The sequence below is a fragment of the Lytechinus pictus genome, chromosome 9 (assembly GCF_037042905.1).
Source record: "Lytechinus pictus isolate F3 Inbred chromosome 9, Lp3.0, whole genome shotgun sequence".
Classification (NCBI taxonomy): Eukaryota; Metazoa; Echinodermata; class Echinoidea; order Temnopleuroida; family Toxopneustidae; genus Lytechinus; species Lytechinus pictus.
The window spans coordinates 12,026,759-12,051,252 of NC_087253.1; the positions used below are offsets into that span (position 1 = coordinate 12,026,759).

The 24,494-nt window shown below is 36.3% G+C and overlaps 2 protein-coding genes across 2 annotated transcripts; both read left to right on the forward strand.

The window, feature by feature from the left end:
* Positions 1 to 565: 565 nt before the first annotated feature.
* Positions 566 to 17,097, forward strand: LOC129267756 (serine--tRNA ligase, mitochondrial-like). The gene is made up of 16 exons (XM_064104702.1): positions 566 to 1,025; positions 2,132 to 2,233; positions 2,864 to 2,938; positions 3,669 to 3,743; positions 4,394 to 4,485; positions 5,027 to 5,174; positions 5,893 to 5,928; positions 6,777 to 6,843; positions 8,855 to 8,900; positions 10,364 to 10,401; positions 11,590 to 11,636; positions 12,174 to 12,283; positions 13,912 to 14,005; positions 15,375 to 15,488; positions 15,879 to 16,315; positions 16,735 to 17,097. The coding sequence occupies exons 1-15, from the start codon at positions 666 to 668 to the stop codon at positions 15,963 to 15,965; spliced, it is 1,491 nt and encodes a 496-aa protein (XP_063960772.1). The 5' UTR covers positions 566 to 665; the 3' UTR covers positions 15,966 to 16,315; positions 16,735 to 17,097.
* A 2,492-nt stretch (positions 17,098 to 19,589) lies between these two features.
* On the forward strand, positions 19,590 to 21,584 carry LOC135155575 (putative proline-rich protein 21). The gene is made up of 2 exons (XM_064105070.1): positions 19,590 to 19,617; positions 21,052 to 21,584. The coding sequence occupies exons 1-2, from the start codon at positions 19,590 to 19,592 to the stop codon at positions 21,582 to 21,584; spliced, it is 561 nt and encodes a 186-aa protein (XP_063961140.1).
* The last annotated feature ends 2,910 nt before the right edge of the window (positions 21,585 to 24,494 follow it).

The window sequence follows — 24,494 nt, forward strand, 5'->3', positions numbered from 1 at the left end:
GTCCGCTCCTCCCAATTTAACATATCCGCCACCCCCCCCCCCCCCCCCAAAAAAAAAAAAAAAAAAAAAAAAACACCGGACATCCATGCATATAGGGCACTCTTCAGAAAGCATTTTAATTCCAGCTATGCAGTGCGTATTAAAAAAACGGGACGATTTTGAAGTCTATTAAAAAAATTGTTTCAAATTATGATATCTATATTTTGATGTTAAGTGCTGTGGAAATATTTTCTACATCTTCCGATCGCGAATTTAACAACCCGCGAAAATGTCGGGACCCCCGCGATTCGCGAAAAATTCTGTACGCGAAAATAACAGCTTCTACAGTAGTTTAAACCCTTTACTCTTTTGTCTTTTACTAACACTGAGAATAAATAAACGAGTAAGACTTTAAAGTTTAAAATCGGTGCACCCTGAAGAAAAGTTTATTGTCGTTGTTGTTGTAAGATCAGACAAGGTAAAATTTATGACTTTATCAAACTCTACCAATATCATCATTCTCCAATAGGGACATTGAGTATTATAACAGGAATTCACTCATAAAAATGATGACGAAAAAAATGTTGTTAACGCCCTCTATGTTATAGTTGGAACGTGAATTTTCTTGTCGTGTGATAACCAAACGAAATTCTACTAGTTTTCAGCAAAAAGTCACCTTTTTCATCATGAACATGTTCGCGAAACTTCTATATTATGATACAGCTCGACAAATAAACACATTTGTGTGGAGATCATGCAGTAATTGCAAGATGCACTCTTGCACCGCGCCCATCAATAATTCCGCAGCTTTTGAACGGAACGGCGAGAGACTGTCACGCCCGGAGATTCGGCGTCATCTTGGAACCGTATCCCGCTTGGGAAAGAGGTTTTCATCCACGTCTTTGTACACTCCGTCATCCGAAGGAGAACATGTCCCATTTGTATTGAAACCTGAATTAGACTTTAACACTATAATGCTAGAGGAAGAGAAGTTCAAGAAAAGCGTTGATGCAAGGGAAATGAAGGGAATCAATATTTCAGAGATGGTTTGTTTCGAAACAATGATTTTTTTCTATTCAATAAGGTTTATCGCTAATCAAAACCGCAATGCATCATGGGATTGAAAAGGGAGCAATCAAGCTAGCTCCGCACATGCATTAGGACAGTGCGCAGAGCTAGCTAACGGCCCCCTTTTCGATCCCATGAAGCATTGTGGTTCTGATTAGCGATAAACCTAATTGATTGATGCATGGAATAACTTAATAAATAATAATAATATTGACACAATTCTGTCGAGCTGTCTTAACTGAAGTTCATAATCATACAATAATGATAACTGTTGTAGCTGTATGGGTGATGAGCTATGCGGGGGTGATGATGGTAGTGTTGAAAAGCTAGGTAAATTATGATGGGGATTGAAAGAGAACTAAATGAGGAAGGAACTGGGGCTGGGCAGGGAATCAAAACAGATGCATGCAGAGTTGAGAAATATTGGTCCTTGGGAAAACAATAATTGTGATTACATTTTTCTATATTTATGCAGACTCTATGCTAAATTCAATTAGAGCTGTTTGGATAGCATCAATCTTCTTACAGTGTGAGTTTCACTTTGAACATTGATATATTTAGCGCAGCTCAGCAAATAAACATTGATAATAATGTTCAATTTTGATTATCATCATCACTAAAATAGAATAATTTGCATCATTATCACTGATTCATGACACCATCATTGTCCTCAGATCATTACTAATACTATCATCATCAGCATCATCAGACTTACCAGCATTTCCATCATCATTAGCATTATTGTCAATTTGTCATCATCATCACCATCATCATCATCATTAATTACCATCATCATTACCGTCATCTTCACCATCATCATCATTACTATTATCTTCTTCACCAATATTATTATTATTATTATGATTAATTATTATTTGTTTGCCGTCACCTGTGCCTGGGAGGCGAAAAGTGAACTGAATCACTATGACCCGTAGGTCTCTCCTCCCGATATAACTGATTGGGGGAATGCAGGTGGACCACTACACCGGGGTTTCCCCCTACTCTTATACGAATAGTGCAGTGGGTTCTTGATGTGCAAAGTATTATTATTGCATCATCACTATATTTTATCCCAACATCACAGATCTCTATTTGGAACGAGGTATGTAATCTCGAGGAGCAGAAGAATGAGAAGGAAAGAAAGAGAAAAGCCCTCAACACAAGAGCTAAACAACTCAGTAAACAGGTATCGTCTGATTGTTTGAAAATATTGGAGAGTTTGTGTTATACAACCTTTATACTAAATTACAAATTTGTTGTAAGACTGTTTCTGAGTGAACATTACATGCATTTGAACACTTGATTAATGCCGCATCAAATTGCCATGGCATGTTTATCCTGGATCTAATCCCTCTTCCCCAAAAATATGCCTCTTTCATAACACGTCATGACCTCACGTCCAAGAGCATATAAAAAAGTGCAAAGATTATTTGCTGACCTCACAAACTGATTTAATGTGATGTCAATGCAATGTTGTTGCTAATAGACTTTCATACTTTTTTGGTAACTTTATTTATCACTTCTCATAAGTTTTTAAGGCAAATTTTGACTATTTTGAAGTGATATTGATACCCATTTTTTTATATTCAAAACTATTGGCAACAAAATTGTGCAACTCTCTGTTCCCTCATTTTAAGTCCTGGTCCTCCCACTTCTTTAGTTTGGCACATTCACAGTGTTTTTATTTCCTACTCTAGGCAAGACTGAAAAAAAGTCTTGAATATGAAAGAAAAAGGACATGGTTGTTGAACTCCATCTTTCCTTTTGTGTAAGAATTTGAAATTGAGAGTTGGTTTCTGTTGTGTTTCTATTTCAGAAAGGAGAAGCTGGGACCAAAGAGAAAATCCAACATGAAGGCAGGAAAATTAGAGAGGAGTTGAAAAGAGTAAATGTAAGTTAAAAAAGTTTAAATGTCAGTTAAAAGTTTACTGGTATGGTATCAATTGGTAAATGCAGCTTTGTGTAACTCATCAGATTGTCTGTCCATTTATCTGCAGAGTGATTATACAGCATTCGTAATATTTGTTAATATTTTTCATCTGATGTTGAGGGTCTTATTCTCCATTTAAAGCACACAAAGCAAAAGGCTGTCCATTGGCTAGAATGGCTCACCTGTCATTGTCCTTGAACCCATCTCATTTTCGGGTATTGTTGTGACATGGTGGTAGTGAATCTTTCTTGCCCGTGCCTGATGTTACTTTATAGGCCATTGAATTATGTAGTCATTCTGATTGTCATCGTAATAACAGGAAACATGTGTGACATTGTGCAGTATAAATTTTTTTATCTTTATACATTATTAATACAACATTGTGCAATATGAAAATCTTTATCTTTATAATTATTATATGTTATTAATATGACATTGTGCTCTGAAACCTGATTAATTTTCCCACCATTTGTTGACCACTACTATGAAACATTTATATACATGTACCCCCTCTCCTGCTCTCTCTCGCCCCTCTCTTTCTCTCTTCATTTGTCTTTTTTCCTCCCTGTCCTCCTCTTCTCACTCTGTCTGTCTATCCACCCACCCATCCATCCATTCATTTATTTTTCTTTCTGTGTGTAAATAGATTTATCTTTTATCTTTCTTTGTTAACCCTCGATTCTGTCCACAGAGCACTTTGAATGACTTGATGAATAGGTTATATCCTCTGGCCTTGGCTTTACCAAATCACCTACACAATGCTGTGGTGAGTAAATCAGACCTTATGCATATGACATCATAGTCTCATAGCGCCCTCCCTCAGAGGATATAGGAATATGCGTAAATGGAGTTGTCAGAGACACGCCAGCTGCAGATCACCAATTCATGCAGGGCAATGGCGCTGATTTCTAAGATGGCACCGCGATGATGTCAATGCATTAAGGTGTATTTTGACGATTCCATGGTGGTGTGTGATATTGATGAAGTGATTGGGGGATGCATTCAAATTAAATAAACATAAAACCATTCACAAATAAGGGATAGAAGGGAAGTTCACCCTGCCATAAAGTAATTTTTACATATTAACAGAAAATCAAATTGAATAGTTGGGGTTGGGTGGTAAGTTCTGATGAAATGAATTCTTATGATAAACATAAGAGAGTATCAATGGAAAGAGAGTAAAAGTAGAAGAAAATTAAACATGCAATGGTAAAATGGAAGGGGGAGTTTGAAAGTAGAAAACATGGATTCCTGATTGGAATTTTCTCTGTTTTTCAGAAAACTGGAATGTTTGATTTTCTTTGTTTTCGAAGACTTAATGGATTGCAATCTTCACTATTTCAAGCAATGTATATTTCAGAGATGTTTATCATCAATTTTTCTCAAGTAGTAAAATTTCTATATCTTTCCTTACAGCCCATTGGGGAAGAGAACATTGAGAAAGAAAGCTTTGGAGGTAAACTCACATCACCAGCATCTCAAGAAGAACATCCTTGTCTCTCAGTTCAGTGAGTATCCCGTTTAGGGTTTATTAATCATATCTATTCTAGGGTAAAATTAAGGTCTCTACCCCCCCAAAAAAAAATGTTTAGGGTACTTTTTGCAGATGCTAAGATGTTTTGATTAAGCCATTTTGAATTACATAGGGACTTAATCTGCTATGTTTAATGCATTATAGTAAAAGAAACAAGTATTATTGTTATTTATAGGAGAGGTCTCATCTCTTAGCTCATTGACTATCTGATTTCAATTGATTGATTTGATATGATTTAATCCAAATTATTTATTAATTTGATAATATTTCTAATACTAATATTGATGATAATGATAAGAAAGCTTTGATGATTTACAATGTAAGTAACATAGTGCAAGATATCAACGATATTCAGACTTTTACAAATTATCTTCGGCCATAGAAAACCTCTTTCATGTAGGAAAGGAATTATTCTAGATGTTTTTCAGACTTTTTAATCAATTCTAAGTGGCACAATGTGAAATAAAGCAAGAAGCATTGAAATAGTATTGATTTTAATCCATTGTATCATTTAGCAACCCAATGGTCCACCCTGGCTATCGGTACACCGAAGGAGACTTAGTGCTCAAGGAATATGATCTCATTTCATCTGTTTCATCTCATCTGACATCCAATGGCTTTACCAGGTTCTCAATGCCTGATATGTATAAACCAATTGCACTGGTAAGCATTATAATCATTTTGCTATAATATAATATCGAACCCTAATAGTCCTGGCATATTTGTTATCATCAGGTGGGGTTGGGGGGGGGGGGATACAAAATATGGCCCTCAGATTTTGGCTGTAGATTTTGGTATTCATTATGATAAAAAAATTATTGGGTGAGGACAGAACATGGCAAAACTTCAATCTCATTTATGGGTTCACAACTCTGGAATAGCCTTCCTGATAAAGTAAAACGGCATAAATCTTTAGATTCCTTCCGCAGAGCACTTAAAAACATTTTCATACAAGAATATTCATGAGTTCCTCAATCATTTGTAAATATTGTATTTATGTTTAAATTCATTTGTATGCAATTCTTGCTTTTACCCTATTGTGCTAGATCTATTCATTTGTTTTATACACTAGATATGTTATTTGCCGAAGAGCATGATTTGTAAACTTACTATTTAAACGTTATTTCATGCTATCAATTATGATTATGTATATTGTAGGATAGGGGCTCCACGTCCCACTAGCAGTACTTGCTATTTCTGTGGAGTTCTTTTACCAATTAAGTTTATATGACAATATACCCTGTATCAATGTATTTGACATTATTTGGTAATAAATTCAGTTCAGTTCATATTAATGTACATTGCAGTGCCTACCAGAGAATGGTAGTTAGTATTATAGTGCACTGTTGATTTCTGATTTTTCCTTTATTATTGTTGACAGGAAGCATTAGGCCTGAATCCTGAAACCTCCGATAAAGTAAGTAGAAAAAAATGAACTTTAAGAAATCTGATTTAAAAATTCATGTAAAGTATCAATAGAAAAAACGTGATTGAAATGGAACTGATTGAATTATATTATCAAATTATCTGCTTTTGTTAACATGATACTGCAAAGTCACCTGACATATCAGTCATGAATTCCTATGAATCATGTTTATTTTTTCAAAGGCATGCCATTTCCAAACATCACTTAAGAAGAAAATAATAATTGGATTATTAATAAATGTTAAGTTAAAAGTAAACAATTATCTGTGTGTTATGTTAAAGATCTGTATGTTCTCTTTATGAATAGCAGTATAAAGCTGTTTAAAATACATATCACCTTTGTGCCATCTCCAAGGCATACTTGTGCTGATTACATAACATGCTCCAGGCCTGGGGGGGTGTTTCACAGTGAGACTTAAAGTCATGCTTAGTGCTGATGGTGCACTTGATTATTTAACACGCATTCTCATTGGTGAATACACAGAAGCATGGATCCTCCTAGCATGATTTGACCAATGCGGTGATGCCTTTTATTCGGCATGAAACTAAGTCACACTTAACTCTTTGTGAACCCCCCCCCCCCCCCCCCCGGGTCTGGTAGCTTTCGTTGTAATTGCATCAATTTCTTGATTAGTGAAATTTGAAACATTGGGCAATCCTAGCACTTACAATAGATTATCTTTGTATCGAAACTAAGCCAGGCAGGTCCTCTCTGTTTCTGAAATACTATAGGCCTAGACATACAGGTACTTTTCCCTATAATTCTCCAGTTTAATCTCTCTTTAATAATTATAATAATAATTAATATCTCTTTAAAACTTCTTACTTTATTCCCCTAAGACATATGTCATTCAGACGAGTGAGAATATCATGCACTTAGCTGGGACATCACCAATGGGATTTCTAGGTATGTTTTAAGTTCTTCAAATCATTAGTCAAAGTTTCAATATTCTTCAAAAAGATATACATGCAGGCCATAAATCCGATTATCAATTCAATACTGAAAGAAATTATGTGTACCAAAGTTGTGTAGAGGAATATATTCTTGGAGGGTATGAAATATATCATATATTCCTCCCATTTTTGTCTCGCCTGCATAGCAGAGCGAGACTATAGGCGCCGCTTTTCCGACGGCGGCGGCGGCGTCAACATCAAATCTTAACCTAAGGTTAAGTTTTTGAAATGACATCATAACTTAGAAAGTATATGGACCTAGTTCATGAAACTTGGCCATAAGGATAATCAAGTATTACTGAACATCCTACCTGAGTTTCAGGTCACATGACCAAGGTCAAAAGTCATTTAGGGTCAATGAACTTAGACCATGTTGGGAGAATTATTTTCAAAATCTTAACCGAAGGTTAAGTTTTTGAAATGACATCATAACTTAGAAAGTATATGGACCTAGTTCATGAAACTTAGGCATAAGGTTAATCAAGTATTAGTGAACATCCTGCTCGAGTTTAAGGTCATGTGACCAAGGTCAAAGGTCATTTAGGGTCAATGAACTTTGGTCAAGTAGGGGGTATTTGTTGAATTACTATCATAACTTTGAAAAGTTATGGATCTAGTTCATGAAACTTGGACATAAGGTTAATCAAGTATGAGTGAACATCCTGCCTGAGTTTGAGGTCACATGACCAAGGTCAAAGGTCATTTAGGGTCAATGAACTTTGGCCAAGTTGGGAGTATTTGTTGAATTACCATCATAACTTTGAAAATTTATGGATCTAGTTCATGAAACTTGGACATTATGTTAAGCAAGTACCACTGAATATCCTGTGCGAGTTTCAGGTCACATGACCATGGTCAAAGGTCATTAAAGGTCAATGAACTTTGGCCATGTTGGGGGTATTTGTTGAATTACCATCCTAACTCTGAAAGTTTATAGATCTAGTTCATAAAACTTGGGATATAAGAGTAATCAAGTATCACTGAACATCCCCTGTGAGTTTCAGGTCACAAAACCAAGGTCAAAGGTCAGTTAAGGTCAATAAACTTAGGCCATGTTGGGATAATTGTTGAATTGCCATCATAACTTTGAAATTTTATGGATAGAGTGAATGAAATGTGGACATGGGTGTAGTTGACAAGTCTTAAGTCACTGTTCAAATGTCATTTATGGTCAATGAACGTGGTATTATGTCATTATATGAATGGTGTTTTTGTGAATGATTATTTTATTGTAGTTTTCAAAGTTAGCACTGCTGCTATATTAAATCGCGTAATGCAGGCGAGACTGCCAGAGGCGTTCCACTTGTTGAAAAGTTAGACTCCGGGTGTGTGTATGGGAGTCAGGATGGGTTGATGGCAGAAAGGACTCGCCTCTCACAAACCGGAAGGCTAATTCCTGCGCAGACTTATTCTCATACCCTACTTAATACACATTTCCAACTGCCCCCCCCCCCCATTGGAATCATATTAATGTTATTAGGCAGCAATTTGATTTCAAATGTATAATTGTTTAGATGTGCATTAATCCATTCTATTGCATAAAGAATGAAAATTATTAAAATTTACATATGCTTAATAATAGTTACTGGATCATTTGTCTACAGAGCCAGTGAAACCTATTTTCACAGTCCTGGGGCCTGTTGCAGAAAGAGTTGCGTTTAAACGCAAGTCAAAAAATCAATGGCAAGTCCAAAATGCGCGCTGTTGATTGGTTGAAAATCAAGTTGCGCATGATTTTAGAGTTGCGATTGATTGCAACTCTTTGGCTTGTGTTTAAATGCTAGCCAAAAATCAATCGCAAGTCCCAAATGCGCGCTTTTGATTGGTTGAAAATCAAGTTGCACCTGATTTTTAGAGTTGCGATTGATTGCAACTCTGTCTGCAACGGGCCCCTGTTCATGTTTATGTTTCCTTATACATGTATGACAACAATCATATGTTTTTTCCTCTTATTGCACTTTCAGCTTACTACATGATGTCAGTATTAGAATCCAGTGACCTCCCTCAAAGGTTTGTAGAAAATAGAATTCTAACAAACAAACAAATCTCTCCTTGTAGTTCCCAAAATTAACACTCAATTCTACGGCACTCGTTCATTCAAAATGTCCTCTGCTGAACTTTGGAATAAATTACCTGATATTGTTAAACAAGCTAATAATGTAGAATCCTTTAAGTCCCTTTTGAAGACATTCCTTTTTGTAAAATAAGATATACATGTACCTACTAATTGATTATATATGTGCTCCTCTGTGAACAGGCTTTTCTTTCTTCTCCATTCTTTCTATTCTTCTTTCTAAAGCGCATAGAGACATAGTTATATGCGCTATATAAGCAATGTTTTATTATTATTTATTTCATTATTATTAACAATTACCCATAAAGAGAGGATGTAGTGCTATAGGGCAGAAATTTCATGTTTCGAATGCTGCAGTCGCATTTCCCTTAGGGCAGCTGTACGGCGAGTTGAAAACAGCCGTTTTATACATTTTCATTCAACTCACCTACATGTATATGTAGCTGGTACAAAAAAATGTTAAAACGGCTGTTTTTGACTGGCCGTACGACCGCCTTAAGGGAAACGTGACTGTGCCATTAAGGACACATTACAATATTACAGATTGTATGTGCATGCTTTTTCTGCTTAACTGAGTAACAACTAAAAATCATGAATTCATTCAATTGATTTCTGAATTTTGTAAATCACATAGGCTTTGTTCTGGGACCATCTTGATGTTCAAGTAGGAAACTTGTTTGTTTTCCAATTGTCAAAGTTTGATATACCTGAATATTATTCAGTAATTCAATTCAATTCAAACACACTCGTAATCGATCTCCAGCCCATTCTTGCCTCTGTCCATCCCAGCTTGTTATGCACTTCAAAGTCGGTTTTTAATGTGTTCTTTCTTATTATGTAATTACTTTTAACGTATGAATACAGCTGTGTATCTTCTCGCTGCAATTTTGTAATGCCTAATTATCATTCCGTTTAAGCTTTTATCTCTCCCTCTCTATCTCTCTCTGTCTCTCTCTGTCTCTCTCTGCTATGATTTCCCTCTATCTTCTTCGCTCACTTTCCTTCTCCACTGTGTCCACTTTTGTTTCTATCCAACTAATTCTTTCTCTTCTTGCTTGCATGGTCTCTTCCATCTATCTCTTAGTTAACTCTCAGCCGTTTCTCACTCTTTGTCTGTAATGGGTAAATTATTTGACATCTCCCTTCTATGTTGTATTGCAATACATGTTTGAATTGATTATGTATATTTTCTTTCAATATATTCGCCCAATGTATATGTTTGTGTTTGTATATATACTTTATATCATTTGTATGTACAGCCAGTGGAGGCCAAATTTCTATGTATTTTATCATGGATCAACAATAAATGAATCTGAATCTGAATATGAAATGATAAGAATAGAGGAATGAGTACATACATTGTATGTTACTATTCAATGTTTTTTGTTGTTATTTTCAGGTCTTTTGCAGTTGGGAGACATTACAATGCATCTAAAGGTGAGGGGGGATGATTTTTTTATTTCATGAATGGCAGATGTGAGCTTTATAAAGCAGTTTCCTCATGCCTTGGGTCAATGGGCTCACTCCTAAATGCCCTACCCATTGTTAATATTGTGGTCTGATTTTACACATGTAGATGCATCATTACTGTAACTTATAGGCCCGTATTCTGAAGTCGGGATTAACTTAGACCGTGGTCTAACTCTGTGCTAAAATTATGGGAAGCCAATGTTTCTTATGTTTACTGTGCTCTTTCCTGATTCATCGATGGTGAAGACAATCATCTTTTCATACTTCCTACACAATTATGAATGATTTAAGAGCCAAATGAGGTGAAATATTATATCTCTACTGTTAGCGATTTATGTAACAATTTACTATCCATACTTAAACCACAACTTTAAACCTGAGTTTAAGTTAAACCCGACTTCAGAATACGGGCCATAGACTTTAAGGCCCGTATTCTGAATTTGGGTTTAAATTAAACCCTTGTTTAACTATGGAAAGCCAATTGGACCACAAATCCACACTATTAACTCATTTGGCACTCAAAATGTTGAGAATTGTCTTGAAATGATAACTGAAGTATTTTTCTTCATTATGAAAGCAACAGGAAACGAAAGAGTAAACCTAAGAAACATACAATATAAACAGAACTTTTGAAATATTGACTCCCATAATTTTAGCACAGAGTTAGACTGTGGTCTTGGTTAAACCTGACTTTAGAATACGGGCCATTGTAATCATTTTCTGTATATGAAATAGATTTACCCTTTACCTTATTTTTTTTATTTTGAAGACTACTTTTTGAGATCACCAGCCAAAATTTCTGACATTATATTATAAATTACATAATACCCTAGTTTTCTGGGGCCTTTGGGGGCAGTTCAGGGGCAAAGGTAGAATGTAGAAGTATTACACATCCCACTTTAATAACAGCAATATGAAAAACCAAATAGGTTGCTCAAGTTATGAAATTAGTTATATCTTGAAATTATGTAACATTTATCTTATAAAAAAAAAATTGAGTTTAAAAATTTGGTTACTATCAAATGAATGGTGAATGACTTTATCATGAAGATACACTTTTGGCAGATCATTTCTCGCTACACTCTATATTTCAGTAATTTGTTAGAGATTCTTTGCTACAGGAATTGAGATCATTACTTCATTACTCTTTTCCAGAATCTTCAAACTTTGAGGGTCTTCATAACCAATTTCAGGATTCCAGGGTAAGTCCATGGAACATACATCTAATTTGTATCAATATACCCACCAATCTTCTAATTGGCAAGACCTAAGATACCCCCCCCCAAAAAAAAAATATTCGAAATATCTCTTCTCTCTACCTCTTAAAAAAACACCTTAAAACACACCTGTATCACTATAAACCTTAACTTGTCTTATGCCATTAACAGCGTTTTTTTATCCTTTGGAAAAAGCGCTGTACAAATCCAATTATTATTTTTTTAAAGCCTGTAGAATGCTCGATTCTGGCATCAAATGGTCATACCAGAGTGGCCTAAGATGCCTGTTAAAGCTGTAGGCTGCTGTCTTATAATAACATTATTTGGTTCGAATCTTGTTTGTCAGTTGTAAATTGATAATAGTGTTAATTCAGTTGACATTAGACCAGAAAATAATGAATTTCAAAAAAAAAAAGAAGAAGAAACTTGGTCGGGCCGATTTAATGGCGGCTGGGCATAATAACTGATTTGGTTCATATTCTCCCAAAGATGACTTGATATCTATTATCTAATTCTCAACAGGTTGAGATCTTTGGAGTCAGTGAAGGGACAGAGGATGCAAGCAATGCTCTCTTATTTCAGTATCTCGACACGCTGGTTGACCTCATCTTGACCTTTGACATTCCATTCAGGTCAGTAGATTTATTGACCGATCCAGGACAAAGTGACTAATCTTATTTTGTGGTTTGACTGACTAAAAAATGTTTATTGAATGTACATGGGATTGATTTTATTGACCAATCTCATTTTCCGGTATGACTCAATAAACATGTTTATAGAAAGTATGAAATTCTATTTTATTTTATTGATTTAATTTGGTCATTATCTTGTACATTATATAGGAATCTACAATTTGGCGTAATGGTTGCAAATGATATCCTATTTGGATGTTTGAAGGTTTGCATGGTGGCATGTACAATCGCTGATGTGGTTTACGGTACATCATGTGGAGTATTATAGAAACAGTGGCTGGAAGAAGAAAAAATAAATAGATAGGCGAGAAAGTGGAAATTTGAGAGTAGAGTATTTTTTCTTGCATGTAGTCCTGAAAAGGACTGTAAACCAGAAGAGATTGATGAGTTGAAACAGCTTGAGTAGTAGGATGGATGAGGAGGTGCTGGCTTGAGTCGGCGAGTAGAGATGAAGACGGACAGTTAACCTGCCCGAAACGTCGAGTCTCTCTACTGCTTCTGCTCATCATCTCTACTTGCCGACTCAAGCCAGCATCTCCTCATCCATCCTACTACTCAAGCTGTTTCAACTCATCAATCTCTTCTGGTTTACAGTCCTTTTCAGGACTACATTTTAAAAAAATACTCTACTCTCAAATTTTCACTTTCTAGCCTATCCATTTATTTTTCTTCTTCTATCCACTGTTTCTATAATACTCCACATGGTGTACCGTAAACCACATCAGGGATATCCTATTTGTTAATGCACTGTTTTATATATATCAATAAATCTTGATCCTGACCTGTAAAAATCATACAAAATATATGAGAAGGAAGAAAGAGAAAGTAAAAAATGTCCTTCATGGAATGGTGTTTCCATTTTAAAGCATCAGAATGTTTTGTTGAATTCTAAAGAAAAATTTGAATGAGAATGAACACTAATATTCCTAAACAGGTAACATAAGGGAAGCATCAAAATCTTTTGTTTTTTAATGGAAATATTTAATTTATTAACTTTGAAAGACATTTATTCATCACTTTTGATATCATACTTAGTACATTGATTTTAATAGGAAAAATGAAATTAATAATATTTAGTATTTTTTTTATTACAACATTTTGTCCTTCAAAATTTATTTTACCAAATCAAAAGAAGTTGATGATAGAGTTTGCCTTGGTTTGCATTATAATGCGTTTGTAAAATTTGAAAATACTGGTTTTCTTTTTTATACAAACACTTGGGTGGTCATGTCATTATATTGGCCCGAATTCACAAAGGTGGTTTAAAAACCCACGGTTGAATCCATGGTTTATGCAGATTTCCTGTATAAATTACGCTTAATTGAGCGCATGTATAAACAATGTCCAATGCTGATGCGCGCTTTTGTCACAGTGCGCCAAATTGACGCCTGTTACCATGGTTAGATATGATATTTTATTCATGAGTCCACTGTTTGAAGAGTGGACTCATTAAATAAAAAAAGTGGACTCATGAATAAAAACCACCTTTGTGAATTCGGGCCATTATGTTGGAACTAATTTTTAGATTATTTTCACAACTGAAATTAATATGTTGTTCATTTTTGAAGGATTGTTGAGGTATCCAGTAGAAATCTTCTACCTTGTATGCATAGAATGATGTCTGTTGAACTTTGGCTGCCAAGTGAGGAGAATTACGTAGAGGTATGATAAATATTTAAAGCAGATACAAACCATTAGCGCCATCTCGAGTCCTCAATTACTCATACCTAGCCAGTTTCCTGATCCATAATGCTAGTGTAGTCTAGTAATATAGACCAACTTATGTGATAACATGCTAATTAACTACTCAATAAATTTATACAGCAAATAATTATGTTACCAAGTAGCAAAACAATGACTTTTCTCTCAAATCATTTTAGTTTCTCTATACAAAATCAATTATAGGTCAATTTATTCTCTGTAGTATTAGTAGATATCTAAAAACAGTCATATTTAGAAATTTACATCATTGGTGCCAATAGGGAATCCTATCACTTGTTATTTTTGTTATTATTTAAATATTTAAGTTAAAATCTGTAATTCCTGTAAATATAGCGGTGGCCTAAATTATCAAAACACCTGTCATATTAAAATTGTTTCAGTAGTTGTTTTCATTCGGTTGACCATTGAGATACCTAATAAATGGTTGGAATGTCTACAAAAGTTATCAATATGCTTTAAAAACAATGGAATATATAGTCACTCTTTCTTGACTTACTCTGTTCTGTTTGGCCCCCAACTTGAAAATTTATACAATCTTGCACTTATGAAAAAAGTGTCATAATGCAAAAAATATTGAATGTCTCCCCCATAAAAGTATATAGTTTGTGAAAGGATGTTTTCTGATGATTTCATTTTGTCCACCACTGTATAACAGTGAGTCTATCAGACAAATTTCACTCTTTTTAAATGATTAAGCAGTTCAACTCAGGACGAGGCAAGACATGCCTAATGTGAAGTCTGCGTAAGTCGACCTACCATAAGTCGAATAATCACCAACTCGAAGCATTATTTCAGGCCTAGGGCGTGTTTCACAAAGAGTTCAGTGTGACTGAGACTTATGCTTTAGATGCTGATGTGCATATGATTTGTAACGCCCAATCTTATTGAATATTATGCAGTAGCGTGCAACCTACAGTACCATAAGTCGAAAAATCACCAACTCGAAGCATTATTTCAGGCCTTGGGCGTGTTTCACAAAGAGTTAAGTTTGACCGAAGACTCATGCGTAAATGCTGATGTGCACATGATTTGTAACACCCAATCTTATTGAATATTATGCAGTAGCGTGCGTCCCCTCAGCATGACTTGACGTGGCGATGCCTTTCATATCACACACAACTGCATATATAAATGCAACTCTAAGTCAGACTTAAATCTTTGTGAAACTCCCCCCTAGAATATGCTTAACATTTCTTTAAAACATCTTACGTCGAATTTCTCCTAAGTAAGATTTCTGTGGGCCCAACAAATTTGACTGAGGCAGAGTTCATTTATAACTATAATTTGTGTGATTTTGTTGTAATTCTAGGTAGCTAACGTGTGTAACTGCACAGATTTCATCAGCCGTCGTCTGAAGATACGCTATCCCACCAATCCTAGAGAGAGCGCTGTTCAGAGCAGAAAACGCAGCTTTGTACACACAGTGAGTATTAAACTCAGTGATAACTTCAGTTTTTATCTTCATATAAATATATTGTTATTGATTCAACTTGGATCCGCTCTAGTATATAATGTACTACTACATGTAGATACTTGTTCTTCTTTGATGTATGATTTTTTTCTTTCACTTTTGTTTCTCGGAGTGTGTAGGCTTTTTAGAAAAAGGGTCATATTCTGAATTCCAGTTTGTGGGGGAGGGGGGACATGCTCATCCTCTTGGTGAGTGAGAATTTTTTTTTTCTTGCTTAACAGAAAATTCAAAGTATATCAGCCTGCATTAGGGAATCCCGAATCAACCCATGAAATAAATTTCAAACAAAAATTTAGAATCATGCCTCCGCTCATCATCCTTTTTTGTTATATTCCCTCTCAGATTCACGGGGCAGCTTTGAAATCATCGGTCCTCCTGTCAGCCATGTTGGATCATGGAGCATTGGATGTGAAAGAAGCAAGGTCATGACACAAATCTTAACTGATCTGAAGCTACCACCCTCTGATAAAAAAATATAACAAAATTCTTGCTTTGAGTGTAAGGTCAAGTCTTGTTCACACATGTTGGATCATGGAGCATGGATGTGAAAGAAGCAAGATCATGATTAATAGTTACTCGAATCAGAAGAAACGCCTACCCTCTGATAAAAATCAAGAAATTCTTCCTTTCAGTGTAATGTTAGCCTGGTTCATACATGGATATGACAATGCTCTTCAACATTTTGTCTAAAAAGTCAGGAGATACAGATGTATAAGCCATAAAAAACAATTCTTCTGGCTGGGAAACAAATAGGCATACAATAGAATTTGTCAAAAGTTGTACAGCATTTGCGTTTGACATTATCGAAAATACTCATGACATCTTAAGGCCACCGCACACCTTAAGACCCGACTGGTCTATGACTGGCTTGCGACTGAGTGAGGGGAGATGAATCGCAAGGTAGTCATAAGCCTCGACACTGCACACCTTGTGATCCGATCTGCGACTCACGCAGGCGCTTTTTGCTTTTTGGCATAGCAACTGAGAAAGCACGCTTACTACTGCGTATGTGCGTTGTTTATCATATACGCGTCGTGCAACTCTGCTGTCTGATTGGCTGGAAGCTGGATTGAGCTTGCGATCAAGTCATAAGGATTCGACATGTCAAATCCTTCCGATTTTCCTTGCGACTTGTCTCTGACCGGTCTGCGACTCTCAAGCTGACAAGAGCTGTGACGTCACATCTCCCCTCACTCAGTCGCAAGCCAGTCGCCGACCAGTCGGGTCGTAAGGTGTGCGGTGGCCTTTACAGATCTCATTATGACCACACAAACATGGGTCATGCCATCATGAAAGCATTATGTCATATGTTCGTCTCCGCAACAGTAATCAATTTAGGGACTATTCAAAAGCCAAGGCAATGTCTGAATCATGACTGAACACTATTGCCGACATTGGACTGACTTCCTGTAGCCATAATTGAATTTTGGCAAATAATATACATTCCATTCAGATTCTTGTTGAAAATTAGAATATTGAGCTTCGAAGGTCTAATTTCAACTTTAGGTTTCAATGAAAATGGAAATGATAGCAAACAAATACGTGTTTCAGTTGTAAATTTGACTGTCTGTCCACATATTGATGTTTTTTCATGTCCAGGGGGCTGCGACTGGTGATCCTTTCTTGTGGTAAATGATATTCACCATTAATGTTCATTGGTGATTATTAAGCACATAAGAAAGGTTCGCCTGTCGTTCTTAAAGTCGAACAGCTTTATCAAACACTCACCTGTTCCCATCGACTTCTTGCACAAGATATTCAGGTTTGTGTGCTATGTCTGACTATAAAAATCTTTACCAGTAGGAGTGGGCTATAAATGGGTGATTTTGGGTTTTACTGTGCCAACAGTTTTTTTGTATTCCTTTTACTTTATCTCAACATGACATGATATTTTTTGTCTCCTGTCCGAGAAAAGTGTGCCGGGCCAAAATCCAAAATGGCCGCCAAAACCCCCCAAAATTACTGTTTTGGCTACAACTTCTTTATTTGGTGGTCTCTCTTTCTGGTTTTGGTGTCTATCCATATGTCTTTTGGGGTAGGTAATTTGTTTTTCCTAAAATTAGTACCATTATTTGTAGAGCTATAAGGTGATTTTACTTAAATTTACTAATTTTTAGACCCTTTTTCCAGCCTATAATTATGTTTCATTGTCTCATGGTTCTTGGATATTAGACGATACCAGTTGACCAGTAGTAAGCAGCTTCATGTAGATATAGAGCTTCTATATCGTTAAAATGGGGCTGACGGATATTTGCGAAATATATCTTATCAAATAAAAGAAAATGTAATTTGTCCATAGGGGCTGTGTGGTATACAATATACTGTACATACTACACTGCATATATCCATGCATTGACCACCATGACATAGTAAGTCCTGTATATAAACTATAGTGTCATAGAAGTGAGCTCCTGAGGTTTAGAATTAGATTGTGACTTGTGAATTTGATTGCTTGTTAGCTGATATACATGATGGAAATATGTAACCCGATGAGAAACATAAATTGCACATACAGTGTAAACATCATGTACATGTACATGTACGCACATTACATTTTTAGCCATATCCTCTTCATTTGGAGGCTTGTTTTTACCTGGTTGTGTCTTTGTTAATGTTGTCAGTTAACTACCATGGTAACGCTTATCAACGGCCAATCAGAATCAAGGATTCCATGCAAGTTACAATTGAATGGAAAAGTTACCAAAATGGTAACAGAATAGCCACAGTGTAAATGCCATAATGTGGGGTTGACTATAATCCATTCCCCTTCCCCCCCTGAATGAGCATATTTGACAAAACATGTCTTCAATTTCTGAGACAAAACATACAGTATCTTCAATTTCTGAAGCATCTAATTCAAGAGGTAATTTCTATGACACTATAGTACCTGTAGACCTTGCCATGGTGGTCAATGCATGGACATACATGTTGACATGTTGACATGCTTGAACTACCTTCCATTTCTAATGTTAATTAATGCACATGCCTTACCTGTTGCTCTGCTAGACAAAATCACTCAAGCTCTTTATACATGTACCAATGTTACGTAATTGCGACCAGTTTACTCTGTTATTCAAATGAACTTATCTTCTAATGCCTACATTTCTTCTCCCTCTTCTCCATCTGCGTTTCTTTTTCTACTCTTAACTTTCTTATTTATATGCAATTACATATGATGTCATTACAGTACGTAACTTGTTATTTATTTGTATCTGGCGACCCCAACTCAAGCTCTGCTTTCCGGGTTTTCGCCTCCTTCAAAATTGTGTCGAAATATATACTGTATTCGTTACTATGTCAAATATTATTTTGTATCTGTTTGAAGGAAATAAATGTGATTTTCAATCAATCAATCAATACATGTATGCAGTGCATACATGTACTGTACATGCATTGTATACTGTACGGCCCCTATGGATAAATAACCTTTTTTTATTTAATAAGATATATTTCGTAAATATCCGTAGAACCCAAAATAGAGGAATAAGAGCGATATAGCATATGGAACTACTTGCTATTGTGGAACTCGTATCGTCCAATATCCAAGAACCACAAGACGATGAAACCTAATTTTGGGCTGAAAAATGGGTCTAAAAATGTGTAAATTTAGGTAAAATAACCATTTAACTCTACAAATAATAGTTTTTAAGTACTAATTTCAGGTAAAACAGATTGCCTGCCCCCCCCCCCCCCGAAAACATGAATAGACACCAAAACCAGAGAAAAAGACCACCAAATAAAGAGGTTGTGGCCTAAACTGATTTTGGGGGTTTTGGCGGCCATTTTAGATTTTGGCCCGGCACACTTTTTTCTCGGACCCTAGAAAAAAATATTGTCATTTCATGTTGAGATACATTACAAAGAATAGATAAAAACTGTTGCCGTATTAAATTGACAAAAAAAGTATTTTCGACCCATGTATAGCCCACTCCTATTACCAGTTATTTTCATGTAAAGCTTGGTTTGTTCAGAGCTATTACCATGTTTATTAGTGATAACTCTTCAATTTGCAAGAGGGCCCAGTTGCATAGAGGTTTGTGATGAATTGCAAATATGAAAGGCCCACTCTCATTGGTTCTTGGTCAGTGTTTTGAACAAAATGCGCATGTTACGATGATATTGATTGGTTGTCATTTTGGGATTGATTGCAACCCATTATGTCAATGATTATATCACTGAACTATTGGCCTTTTCAGTGTGGCCAAACCATTTTTGTTGTAATGCATATGGACTGTATATTGGTATTCTTTTGTAGACTTTGCAATAAATTGAATACAATTTTTTTTTCCTTAGATATTGGATTGTGGTGTTTACCAGGGATATTATAGGAGGAAGAGAGCAAGAGAGAAATGGGAAGATGGAAAGAGAGACTGGGAAGGGGGGGGGGTGAGGAAGAGAACAGAATATTGGGGGAGGAAAGAAAGTGTTGGGCAAGCAGAAAAAAAACAAAGAAATGAAACCGGAATATAATTTCATCAAGAAGAGAAGAAAAGAAAGAGAAGGTGAAAGTTGAAGGACAGACTGAGGGCAAATAGCGAATATTCAATCTTGGGCCATGTGCCCCCCCCCCCCCAAAAAAAAAAAAAAAAAAAAAAAAAAAAAACAGAAATATGAAAAAGAAGAGATGAAACAAATTCAAAAAGAGAGAGAAATGAGGGAGAGTTGAAGAGTATTTAATGGGGGCCCCAAGCAGAGAAAAGGGAAGGAAAAGAAAACAGGAGATGGGAGGGAGAGAGGTTAGAAGAAATAACATAGAAATAAAAAGGAAAAGAGATTTTATTAAGACAGAAGTGAAGGTGAAAAATGAGAAGCAGAGAAGTAATATTTGGACAACCATCTATCTTTAGAAGGTGAAAGATGAATGACAGATTGAGAGCAAATAAATAATATTCAATCTTGGGTCATGTGCCCCCCCCAAAAAAAAAAAACCAAAGTGATGCAACTTCAAACAGAAAGGGAGGAGAAGAGAGTAGAATAGAGTATTTCAAACATGTACCAATTGGGGAAAAGATAAATGGGAGGAAGCTGTTGAAAAGAAATGGGAGATGAAAGATATAGTGAAATGGAGATAAAAACAGGGATTGAAGGAAGACGAATAATGAAACGATACAGGTCGAGATTGAACTAAATTAGTAGCAATAATATACTAAGCATAATGTTTGTACAGCTCATAAGAAGACAAATCAGACACTGGGAGAATAATTTCAATTACAAAATATCCTTTTCTGTTTTATTTGAGAAATGACCAAAGATGATAATTTACAGAGCAATTACAAACATTTACATTTTACAATACACCTTTACATAAAATGACAGGATGGCAAAACAGTTTAAACATTAGTAAAGGGGAATATGTGACCAGAATAATACACTTTTTTTAAAAACTTTATACAAATGCTTAACACATTTTTTGGGGAGAAATCAAGAATATAAACAAGAAATTAATGGTCAACATCAAAATAATCTCAAGGTGTCTTCAGTATACATACAAAAAATGTTCTCTTTACAATGTGAGGAGCTTTGAAACAGCCCAATGGATTCCTGAGACAGCCCAAGAGATTCCTGAGACAGCCCAAGGGATTCCTGATACAGCCCAAGAGGTTCCTGAGACAGCCCAAGGGATTCCTGAGACACCCCAAGAGATTCATGAGACAGTACAATGGATTCCTGATACAGCCCAAGAGATTCCTGAGACAGCCCAAGGGATTCCTGAGACAGCCCAAGGGATTCCTGATACAGCCCAAGAGATTCCTGAGACAGCCCAAGAGATTCCTGAGACAGCCAAAGAGATTCCTGATACAGCACAAGAGATTCTTGAGACAGCCCAAGATATTCCTGAGACAGCCCAAGGGATTCCTGATACAGCCCAAGAGATTCCTGAGACAGCCCAAGGGATTCCTGAGACACCCCAAGAGATTCCTGAGACACCCCAAGAGATTCCTGAGACAGCCCAAGGGATTCCTGAGACACCCCAAGGGATTCCTGAGACACCCCAAGAGATTCCTGAGACAGCCCAGGAAATTCATGACACAGCCCAAGGGATTCTGAGACCACCCAAGGGATTCCTGAGACTTATTATTATTTTCTTCTCTCTCCATCTCTATTTTTCTCTTTCTTTCTCCTCTCTCTTCCCTATTCTTTCTCTAACTCTTCTTTAAATGTACAAAGGAATACACCGGTACATGTGGACAGCATTTGACTTTTATAAAATCGTATAAAATATTGATACTGGTGTTGTAGTACAAAATACATTTCATTTCAGGTCCATGACTATTTTTTTCACACCCAAGTTACACAAGAGAGTGGAAGAGTAGAGTCAAACATTGTCAGCTCCATTTATTACCTGAATTCCATCTAAATGCATTAACTCTTTGCGCGCCAGCCGCCACAGACAGAATCACTCTAACGCTACATTAATTTCAAGGTGCAACCTTAAGAGGGGATTTGCATGGACTATGCTAGTATATTTCTAGACGATTTCAGTTGAATTCTATTCTCTGATGTATTGTACTATCCTGCGCGCAAAACCGAGAACCTGTCCACCCCAAAAAAATTGTCAAGAACAGTTCCTCCACGCTGACGTCATTCCGTCAGATTTCAGTAATAGGAATAACGACAATTTTCTGTGAGGACAATATATCTTCTCAAGTGTACATGTACCTACTGGATATGGAATGAGCGTGGTGTTTCAAGTTGCCTCAACCTGCGTTGACTTTATGAACAACGTTCAGGAAGAAACAGATTCCGGAAAGAATTTTGAGATTGTCATTATGCCCCTTAAAGCATTGATTAAGGACCAGCTTGATGGGGCTGCACAGTTGGAAGTTGCTGCAGCAGACATCAGTGGGGACTAACCGATGAGCTTCGCCAGCAGTTGTCACGTGGTAAGCAGCTGTCTCTGCTGACAACATCTCCTGAGTCTTTGACAGGAGAGAAAAATCAGAATTTCTAAAGTTGGACTGTGTTCAGCAGCATCTCTGTGGAGTTTTCGTAACCATGGTAAACTAGTAATGAAATCAATCGGTTTCTTTAAATCTGCACACCAGCTGACATCATTAGATTTAAAGTTGTAAAAAAAGAAAATGATATGGTCAACTTGGAGAGCTGCAATCAATTCTTCCAAGGTCTCTCATCTCTTTGTCCAAATTTACCATACAAACACCGAGCAGGGCATCCAAGATGCAATTGCAACAGACATGGGCAACAACCCAGAAGGAAACATCCGGATATTAATAGCAACTATTGCATTTGGCATGGGGGTGAATGTCAAAGAAACAGAAGCTGCAATCATGGCCGGACGGCTGTCTGAGCTTGATGACTATCTGCAGATGGCAGGAAGGATTAGGACAGATGGGAAGCAGAGTGTATGCCTGACATTGAGCGACCCTGGACACATTGTCGGTAGAGGAATTTTGAAAGCAATGGAAAGGCTTCTGCTAAGAATCGAATGCATGAAAAAGCACAATTTTTTCGGGCGGACAGGTTCTCGGTATTGCGCGCTCACTCGGCTTGGGCGTACGTATGGGATAGTGCAATGTGTTGGAGAATATAATTCGATTGAAATCGTCTTCAACTCACAATAGCTTTTGATTTATTTAATTATTCTACAGAAAAGCTTTTCTGTGGACACAGTACAATGCGATGCTCACATCACTATTGTGTACTGTATGTGTGTATGAACAATACACTTAATGCACTCTGTGTACTGAGAATAGAATGCGACTCGAGTCGAACATGGCTGTCTGCTGCATTTGACTCGAGTCAAATAAAGCAGGCAAAGAGTTAATGTATTTAAGATTCATGAGTACCATTATCAATAACATAGAATATGAACAGTGACTTGATTTGTTAGGAAAGACACTTTTATATTTATTTGGCAGAAATATTTAAGTAGCAAACTGAAGCAATAAACTCAAAACTTTAAAAAGTGATCTCTCGTTAATCTTTGACATCTTTTCATCAAACTTCACCAATAATTTAATCTATTTCTTCTGCTTTTATTGAAAAAAAAATCAACTAAGAGCGAATTTCTACTTTAAACAAAGCATAGGGATTCAAATCCCACAATAAGCTAACCCCCACTGGCAAGGCACTAATCTGAATTTGCCACTCTCCAACCAGAATTTAAATGGGTACCCAGAATTGATGATGGATGCAAAGGGAAAGAGGAAAAAAAATCATACCAGTAAGTGGCGCCTATAGTTTCACTCTGCTATGCAGGCGAGACAAAAACAGGGGCATGTCTTAATTTTCTCCCACTTCTACCTTTTGCTTTTAATATCCTACTTTTGTCCTAAATTCAGCTCCACCTGAATTTAGCTCTTGTTTTTCTCCTTTTTCACTATAGTACTTACAATTAAATGCCTATTGACCACATCAAAGCTGGAAATCAGAGCCCGTACATATTTTAGAATTGATTTTCTATCAACTTCAACATATTTTTTTGTAGGTGCCGTCAGAAAGATCTCAAATGGAGAATACATGGCCACAAATATATTATATGAAACGGGGGAGGTGCTGCGCAATGCACCGTATAGGCCCGGTGGGGCAAACTATTTTAAGGTTAGTAGATATATCTGTATGTTTTCATTTTACATTTCCGTCATATGAACTCTGGTGAAGACATTATCATGGTTATTTGGTTTCTAAATAAAAATAAAAACATGGCGAAACATCCTAAGGTTTTAAATGATACATATATGATGGAAAATGTCAAACATGTATGTTTTAGAATTTATTTTCTATCAACTTCAACATATTTTTTTTAGTGCTGTCAGAAAGATCTCAAATGGAGAATACAAGGCAACAGATATATTATATTAAATGGGGGAGGTGCTGCGTAATGCAAGACATCAGCCCGGTGAAGCCAACTATGTTAAGGTTAGTACATATATCTGTATGTTTTCATTTTACATTTCCTTCATATGAAACTCTGGTGAAGACGTCATCATGGTTATT